General features: G+C 50.8%; 1 protein-coding gene across 1 annotated transcript; it reads right to left on the bottom strand.

The window, feature by feature from the left end:
* Positions 1-684: 684 nt before the first annotated feature.
* On the bottom strand, positions 685-8,474 carry ALDH2 (aldehyde dehydrogenase 2 family member). The gene is made up of 13 exons (XM_065646096.1): positions 8,310-8,474; positions 7,183-7,287; positions 6,231-6,371; positions 5,871-5,950; positions 5,603-5,714; positions 4,593-4,721; positions 4,021-4,134; positions 3,539-3,641; positions 2,657-2,841; positions 2,149-2,313; positions 1,690-1,847; positions 1,278-1,392; positions 685-935 (listed from the first exon to the last, which is right to left on the bottom strand). Exons 1-13 carry the CDS (start codon positions 8,436-8,438, stop codon positions 903-905), a joined length of 1,569 nt encoding a protein of 522 aa, XP_065502168.1. The 5' UTR covers positions 8,439-8,474; the 3' UTR covers positions 685-902.
* Between the last annotated feature and the right edge of the window lie 753 nt (positions 8,475-9,227).

The raw sequence follows: 9,227 nt of genomic DNA, 5'->3' as shown, positions 1-9,227 counted from the left end.
CGCCCCCCGCCTCGAGACGCGGCGAAGCCTCGCGAGATCTGGGCGCTCGCGGCCGGGGCGGGGGGCGGGAGCGGCGGGGCGGGGCCGCTCGGGCTGCGCTGCGCGGCCGCCATTGCTGAGCGGGCGTGCCCGCCCGCTTGTGCAGCTGACACCCGGGGACAGCGGCCCCCACCCGCTCCCTGAGGCACGGGGGACCCTCGGCGCCCCTCCCGCTGCTCTGTTGTTGTGGTACCACCACCTCCGCTGGCTTTGCTGGGGACAGTTAGCAGACATTGGGCTTCCTTCAGCGTTAAGGCAGGCGGCGCAAAAAAATCAGCAAGACTCTTCAAAATTGCTTGAGACGGAGCAATTGACGTGTAGAAGAAAATAAACTTTTGCATGTACTTGAGCTCCTGCTTCACTGACTGACACAAGCTCCAACAACTGTGGGGTTAACGTCTCTGAGACAAGAAGGTTTATTTTGAGTAGATACAGTGAGAAAAGCCGAGAACTTTCCCCTCACAGACGGAGGCTGAGAGGTTGGTCTCCGGCTCAGTGACACAACAGTTCACTTGGCGCACAGAAGAGGGACCAATTATTATTAATATCAAACCTACTGCCCACCAGACAAGCACTGGCATGATTCCTTGAAAAAAAGCATTTTCATCAGATACAGGCGCTACAAGAACACACCCATGTAACGCATTAGTACTCAATTGACTGTATTTGGTATTTTAAAAAGATAAAGCCAAGTGACATTTTTTTAACAAAAGCTCCTTCAGGCACCTTCTAAAGAAACATTACTTAACAAAGGCTTACATGTTTTCCACATAAGTTTTGCGTGTGTTAAGCAGAAGTTTCCTTGCTTTGTATCTCATGAAGCTGCACAGGCATTTCCAGATGCACGGAAAGGCTGCTGTCCTTTAGGAGTTTTTCTGCGGGATTTTGATCGTCACCTAGAAGAAAAAAAGAAAAGTCACGAGTTATTTTCCTGGAGATAGTGTTCGCATATATGTAGACCGAGAGGCAGCAGCGTCCGTGTGACAGCCCTTCTGCACCTTTTTACAGGAAATTACTCAGCCTGCGGTGCCGGGATTGCCCAACGCCAGCACCCAAGGGCATATAGACTTGAGAGCAACGTTAAGTCCTGGAGGTCACTACTCAGATCGCCCCTCTTGAGCGATGTTCATCTGCCAGTTTGTACCTGCAGAAGCTTCTCCCCTTGCAGCTCCCAGGCCAGACTGCACCAACAGGCACAAACACAATCTGGAGAAGCCCTTGGATGCAGGGATACTCACATTTTTCACCTCTACATATGCCTCCAGACCGTATTCTCCCAGCTCTCGCCCATTCCCAGAAGCTTTGTAGCCGCCAAACGGGGCTTGCGCACCAAACACATCATAGCAGTTTATCCTGAAATGGAAACCAAGAGTTAAACACCAGTAGTTTCAGAACTGCTTAATGGAAGTGCCAGCTGTGTTACTGCATTTCTTTTCCCCCCATCCCCTTCGTTAATCCACAGCGGGACCATGGAAGATTAATATACCTAAATTTTACCAACAGTTAGTGTTACAACTGAAGGTCTGACATTCAGTGAAGCGCATGTTAAAATTGGATCCGAAGTAGAGGAAAAAGAGCAAACTTAACGAGAAATGGCAGGGCACAAGGAAGCTTCCAGCAGCTCAGGGAGAGGGAAGTGGTGCGGCTCACCAAACTGTTCCAGCTCGCAGGCTCTGGGACACATAGTTCGCTTTGTCAAGATCCTTTGTGAAGACTGCGGCTGCCAGACCATACTTGGAGTCATTTGCTCTCTCAATGACTTCCTCGATTGTTTTGAATTTCAAAATCTGCATGACCGGCCCAAATATCTGCAAAATCCAAACAGAGCATGTGAAAAATCTGTGAAAACTGATCACGAGGGAGGCTGTGGTTGATGCTGGAGTTATGTACATACAGCAGAAGTCACACAGGACAAAGTATCACTTCTCATATTATGAAAAGGTCAGGATGTAATCTAGAAGGAAGTTTGATGTGGTAACTTTCTAAGAAGCAGCGAGTTTCACAGTTCATGAACGTCCAGTGCTTGTAGAGCCATGTTTTTTTGCATCAGAGGGGCAAAACGCTGAAGAAGTAAGAAGCGGACAGACAGACAGACACTGCAGGTCTCACCTCCTCCCTGGCAATCGTCATGTTGTCCTGCACATCACCAAAGACAGTTGGCTGGATGAAGTAGCCTCTGTCTGCAGCGGCGCTGCCACCACACAGCAGTTTGGCTCCTTCTCGCTTCCCAGTGCTAATGTAACCCAGGATCTTCTTAAACTGCTCCTCGTCTACCTGTGAGCCGCGGGGACACAGATCAACTTGAGCTTTACTGAGGGTAAAAAAGGACTCGACTACAACCTGCTGTGCCTGCGACTGTGCCCTGGCAGTTCCTCATTCCAACAGACTGCCACACCAGCTTCCAAGGGAGATGATCAGTTTGAAATGCCAGGTTTTGGAGTAATCAGAATGGTTAATTAACTTCTCCCTCCTGCACAGGCAAGGAGATAACGGGCACAGTTCAAAGGAGGTTAATCAAGAGACCGAAAATCCCTTTTGTTCTCATCTACTGATGCAAAACAACTCAAGGTTGGAGCAACTGCATGAGATAACAGTTCAGGACGTTTCCTGCTCTTACCTGAGGCCCCTGTTCAGTTTTAAAGTCAAACGGGTTTCCAACCACCCTGGCCTTGGCCTTCTCAATGCTCCTCTCCACAAACTCATGATATATATCCTCCTGGACGTATGTTCGGGATCCAGCACAGCAGCACTGCCCTTGGTTGAAGAAGAGGGCAAAATGGGCTTGGTCCACAGCCCAGTCCACTGAGATCGGGGAGAGGAGAGAAAACAAATCAGCAAACGGAACCAGAGCCAGTAAGTGACTTATTTTGAACTTGAACAACTGTCATGCAGACTGCTGAACATCAGTGACATGCAGTCCCCTCAGCTGATAGGCATTTTCCATGCTTCGGAAGTTACATTCACATTTAATTAGTACGAGGGTTTATTAAAGCACCCCATGCTAGAGAAAAAAAAAATATCTGAGGCAGATCACAGTTCTTATTTGAAATTATCAGGTATTATGGACAAGTTATTTTGGATATAGAAGATTTTTCTTCCTTACTGCCAAATAAAAGCAGTGTCTTGGCTCATCAAGACCAAAAATTAGTCTATATGCAAGGGATGAGGGAACCAGAACTTCTCAAGACTAAAAAAAGAGCGGTACACACTAAGAGAAAGAAATTTAAAAAAAAAGGGAACTAAGACTGAAGGAAGATACTGAAACAATTCTTATTTGTTGATAACTGAACTTCACAGCGCTGAGGAAGACGTGGGAGTGAAGCAGTGCAGAGACACAAATGCGGCAGCTACAGAGGGAGGCACAGAGACCTTTTGCGGGGAGAACAGCCGGGCGGTGTCCGAGCCGGACCCTCCCACCATGCCGGGGAGGGTCTGGGTACAGAAAAAGCAACAGATCTGGAAAAGGCGCAGATAAAATCTGAGGCTGGCAAGTGCTTACTGTCTGCGTCGGACATAATGATGTTAGGACTCTTCCCGCCAAGCTCCAGCGTCACCCTCTTGAGGTTACTCTCTGCTGCTGCCTTCTGGATCAGGTGCCCGACCTGCGCAGTGGGAAGAATAAGCACTTGGAATTAACTCCTCCACACAGCAACACCTGGCAGGATGGCTGGTTTTACATCTCAGACAGTGGTTTAATCATAATTCCTTCCTTGTCAGGACTTTAAGGGAATAACTGAGGTCTGCCCAGAGTTTCAGCTCTAGTAAGACTCAGCTCAAGGAAAACAATAGGAAGAATTCGGAAGAAAGCACCTAAAGAGTCTTACGTAAAGTAAAAATAAATGTCACCCCCTGAAATCAGCTGTATTTTTTAAGAAGGAGGGTAGAAGGCAAGGCACCTCCAGTATTTTCTACACAAAAGGTATTAGAGCAATGAGATATTCTCTGTACCCCAAGGGCTGAAAGGGGAAGGTCCTCCCTTACCTCTGTGGAGCCGGTGAAGGCCACTTTATCAACATCCATGTGGGAGGAGATGGCAGCGCCGGCCGTGGGCCCATAGCCAGGGACGATGTTTACCACACCGGGTGGGAATCCAGCCTGACGGTTTGCAGCAAGAAATTCCTTTTACCAGTCAAGAATTTCACCTCCCCTCGGCTGTTGGTAACTCCTCAGGAGGCCTCCCATGAAGAATAGAGCCCTTGCGACTTCACTTCAATTTCCCAGTTCTTTAGTTTTAGTGTTCAGTTCACAAAAAACAGGACAACTTCCCACCCCATGCCCTAAGCATAATTTGGAGCTATATAGTTGGAGTCACCCTGAAGTTAGTTATTTAACTGACTTCAAAGAGTCCTTCCCTAATCAAGCTTTATGTCAGCTGCACAGGCATTTATAAGGACAAGGGCTTTTTTTTTTTCTTGCTAAATCAAAAACTAAGACACTCAAGGCAATCCCACCTTTCTTCAGATCAGACAGCCCTTCTCTGTTCCTGTCACAAGCCCGCTGCAGCTCCCCAGTTTGGCTGCATCCCGCCGCACTCCAGCAGCCTTTTCACTCACCTCTTTGACCAAATTAGCCACGTAAAGAGCGCTCAGGGGGGTTTGCTCCGCCACTTTCATCACAACCACGTTCCCAGTTGCCAGGGCAGGCCCCAGTTTCCATGCTTGCATCAACAGTGGGAAGTTCCACTGAAAAACAAAGAAGTATTTGCTAGTCTGAACTTGAAAGTTTCCAATTAAATAGTAAATGACCAGTGAGCTTCATTCAAATCAGCTGCAGCAGCTCTGGAAGCAGCTTTTGATCCTTCCCCAGCTGCTCTTCAATGTGCAGCTCCTTTTCCAGCACTGCCTCCTCCTTGTCCAGGAAAACCCTACTCTGAAGCATGAGGTCTCTCAGCACCACTGCAAAACCCTAACTAACTTTTTTGCAATTAATCTTTACTGACAGTTTAACCATTAAACGCTCTTTTGAGGCATTTTGTAACAAAGCCTGTTTGCAATGACAGAGCAGTGCATACAGACCTGTGAGGCATTTACATTCAGTTCTTGCTCAATGCAAATATGAAAATCATGCAAATGCAGTGTGCAACAGTTGGAATCTGGCTGCTCCTACCAAGAGGTAACAGCATCCACGGATCACTGCATACACATGGCTTTGTTGTTGACAAACCACCTTGCTATGCTTGCTACCAGGTACCGAAAAAAGATCATATACATAAAACTGAATTTTGCACACAAACTCTATTTCCTCATCACACAGACTTTTGGTTTTAATGCTAGGTAGTAGTTTAAACCTAATTGTGGTTCTGAGACAGGCAGCTCCTATGAAGGGGTTTAATTTTTTTTTTCCCAGCAGATACAAAATAAATCTTACTCAGAGCCCATGAAAGCAACAGTTCTGTACTGCCCGAGAAAACTGACAGCCCTCTCAGCTGGTGCAAGCAGAACTTTCCTCATCACTGGAGGAAGCAGCGGTTAGCAACAGGTAATAACTTGCATTTTCAGACAACCCTTTGTGCTAACACTGAATTCCTGAAACACCGCAGGAACTACTGATACATTTTACTTACCGGAATTATCTGCCCACAGACTCCCACCGGCTCATGCCTCGTGTAACAGAAGAAGTCTCCGTCTAACGGGATGGTTTTGCCGTGGAATTTATCCGACCAGCCTGCAAAGTATCTGGCAGCAATATAGTTTTGGTCACTGAATGTAAAATAGTAAGTCTCCTGTCACCAGAAAATAAAAGAGACTTCCTCCAGCTGGTTGCTTTCCTTTCTTTAGTCACTTCGTAAAGCTCATACCAACACTGTGCTGTTCTGGAGCCTCCACACCTACCTGAGACACTTGACCACCATGTCCAGATCCACCAGGTAGGCGATGGAGTACGGTTTGCCGTTATCCAGAGTCTCCAGTGCCTGCAAAACACAGTGAGATTGTCTGAAGAGTGAGGTGGGGAAAGTCACACATACAGATTTAGATTTGATTCTCAAGTTTATGATTCTGATCAGTTCTGCCTGTTGGCCGTTTTGTTTTCATTTTCCCAAAACAACTTCCCATCCTTCGTAGTTCTCTCTCCCAGTTTTAGCTGTGGTTAAAGTCCCCATCGCACCTGAAGGACACAATCCCCCCGTTTCTGCCTCCCTCCCCTTGTAGTCAGGAATGGAAGCAGAGCTCAGCCACAGAGCAGGTACGCACCGCCAGGTAAGCCCGGTCCCTCTCGATCAGGTCCGCAAGACGATTCAGCAGCTTCCCCCGATGAGAAGCGTCCATCCTTCTCCAAGGCGAGCCCAGCTGGAAAGCGGCCCTGGCGGCCTTAACGGCCTTGTCCACATCTGCCTGCAGAGGAGTTCGGGCAAGAGGGTGAGGAAGGAGCAACTCTGACACTCACTCAGGATTTGATTTCGCCAGCATGGTCTGAAGGTGTTTTTTTCCTTGATCAAATATCAATAATCCATTGTTTTCTCCTTTCAGGGCAGTAACTTGTTTCTGGTCGGTTCTCTGCTCTGGCTCACTGCAATGGTCTTGCCAGGACAAGCCAGTCTGCCCCGGACAAGCAAAGAGCAAAGGGTTTCCCTCACTCACCCCTCCCGTGGGGAACACAAACAAGTCTCCAGACTGTAGGAAGAACCTGGAATTGCTGGGAAACACCTCAACCCTGCCCAGCCTCCCAGGAGGGCCTTGCATACGGCACGGGATGATTCCATTATTCTTCACCATCTCTTTTGCTTTTTTTAATTCCCAGGGCTGGGGATAGTTCCCCCCAGCAGAAAGGGGCTGTTCAGGTGAATCCTGACCTTTTGTCTCCTCTGCCACCGTGACTCTGGGTGACAGCACCCAGGGGACCGCAGAGATGTCTGCCTTCAGCCCCGCCTGCCCCAGCTCCACTGCACACCACATCTATTCCGCTCCACCCATTCCAGCCCCGGCTTGCCACTGCTAAGAGGCAAAGCCAGAGGCTTTTTCTGGAAAGCAGCAGTTGAGGAGGAGCACATCCAGCACTCGACGTGGTATTTGTGTGGGTCAGACGCTTACTGCTGCACACACGGCACTCGGAGGAGCTGCCAAGGTGAGAGGCGATTGTTCTTCTGCAGTCCCCATGTACCTGCTCACGCAGAAAACGAACCGATCTCATCAACAGAATGCTTACCTTATCGCCCTCAGCAACCTGGCAGATAACTTCTCCTGTTGCCGGATTGATAGTAGGGAAGGTTTTCTTACTGACGGCATCATGCCATTCATTGTTTATGAAAATCTGCAATGAAAAAAGTAAAGCAGTGTTTAAGGCTTAGAGCCAGACCTAGGTAAAACCAGCAGGAGGTTTAGTTGTTTGATGGCATCTTCACAGGCTGTTTAGTTAAAAGAGACCCAACTTGTGTGGGCTCCAAAACTGCCCCAACGTGAAGGAGATATTTTAGTGTAAAAGTAGACAACAAAAGATACAGCCTCAAGTTAATAAAAAGAATTAACACCTCAGGAAACAGTACATGAATAGGAAGTGGTTCCCATCTCAGTAGCTCCCTGGACGCCTGGCTGGAGCTGCACAGGGACAGCGGGAGCCTCGGGAGGTTGGACAGCAGGAAAACGCTTCACACACAACCAATACAGTTGATTTTGTACACAGCACTAGAGCTTTTGCAGCATTTCCCTGATTAACTGATTTTAGACTCCTTATGCACCATTTTGAAACCAAACCAGGTGCCAACAGCAGCTTTTCACCAACTCTCCTGGCAAGGCTGAATTTGTTTTTCCAGGTCCGCGGCAAGAGAGCGTCAGTGCCAAGATCGCAGCGCTCACCCAGAGGTTGCCGAACACTCGCCAAGGGCCGTGGCACAGCTGCTGGTAAGGAGCAGCTTGGGAGAGGAACACCAGACCTCCAACGGCGCCTGGCCCAGGGCATCGGGCGGTGTTTTCCCCAGGGCACAGGGTCTAACCCATGCAGATAACCAGCACCAAGCCAGGCACCTTCCCTCCCTCCGCACATCCTCTCGCAGAGTTTTCTCCTTGGATTGTTTGCGCCGATTTGCTGCAAAACGTCGGGGATGGGGACAGAGCAGGACACGCGCCCTGTGCTTCCCTGCAGCTGCTGCACCCACAGTTGTTTTTTCCCAAGTGGGTTTCCTGCAGTCCCGGGTTTCGGGCCCGAATGTCCGGCTGCTCCGCCGCCCGCCCGGCTCCGCGTTACCCCGGGGTGTCCCCAGCCCCGCACCGGCTCCGCACCCCGGGGACGCGCCCTCCCCGCCGCGGGGACGGGACCGGCCCCCGGCGCGGCCCTACCTTGTTACAGGCGATGTCGGGCCGCGGGTTAGGCGCCGGGATGGGGGAGGTGGCGGCGGCCGAGAACGGTGCCCCGAGCCGGGCTGGGCCGCGGCAGAGCCGGGAGACGCGAACCGCCGCCTGCAACATGCTGCGCTGCGCCGGGGCGGGCAGGGGCGCGGCGGCCGCTCCCCCCGCTCCGCTCCTCCAGGCCGCCCCGCTCCGCCCCCGGCCCGTTCCGCTCCGCCCGCCTCGGCCCGGCTGGGCTCGGTCTGGCACGGCTGGGCTCGGTCTGGCACGGCTGGGCTCGTTCCTGTCCGCATCAGCACAACCCGAGTCGAAGCGGGTGGCACGGTATTGGTTCCTGCATCTGCAGGTTTCCGGCATGTCCCTTAGGAGGGGGATATCAGCCTCATTTCAGGGAGGAACCACAAAGCCCGGAGAGACCAAGCCACAGCCCAAGGCTATCGAGCAGGACTCAGTCAGGCTGCGTGTCCTAGATCAGCTGAAATGAAATCCTCTTGCGCAGGATCTCAGCCTCTCTCATCCTTGGCCGCCCATATCCCCAAAGGGTGACTGATTCCCCATTGTGCCCCAAACTACGGCTCCTGGGTGGCCCTTTCGGAGGTGGCACTCGTGAGGACTGCTGCTTTTGCTTCTTCTGAGCAGGGCCTTTCCCTTCCCCAGGGCTTAGCAGGCAAACCCAGCAGCACTAAAACCACACGTGATGGAGGAAACACCTTCATGGCAGCCCCAGCCTCAAACTCTAAGCCTGGCAATAACAGCCTGGGCTTGAGCCTGGCCTGAAAGATGAGATGGTGGGAGACGCAAAGGCCAGGTGCCGGCTCAGAAACCATCCCAACAGTCTGGGCCGGGCAGATCCAGGCTTAGATATGGTCTCCCTCCCCCTTCCACAGGAGAACCAAATGCGGGGCGGGT

Source organism: Caloenas nicobarica, chromosome 16 (assembly GCF_036013445.1).
Source record: "Caloenas nicobarica isolate bCalNic1 chromosome 16, bCalNic1.hap1, whole genome shotgun sequence".
Lineage (NCBI taxonomy): Eukaryota > Metazoa > Chordata > Aves > Columbiformes > Columbidae > Caloenas > Caloenas nicobarica.
The sequence above is the reverse complement of the archived record's forward strand: the minus strand, read 5'-3'. Positions and strand labels throughout refer to the sequence as shown.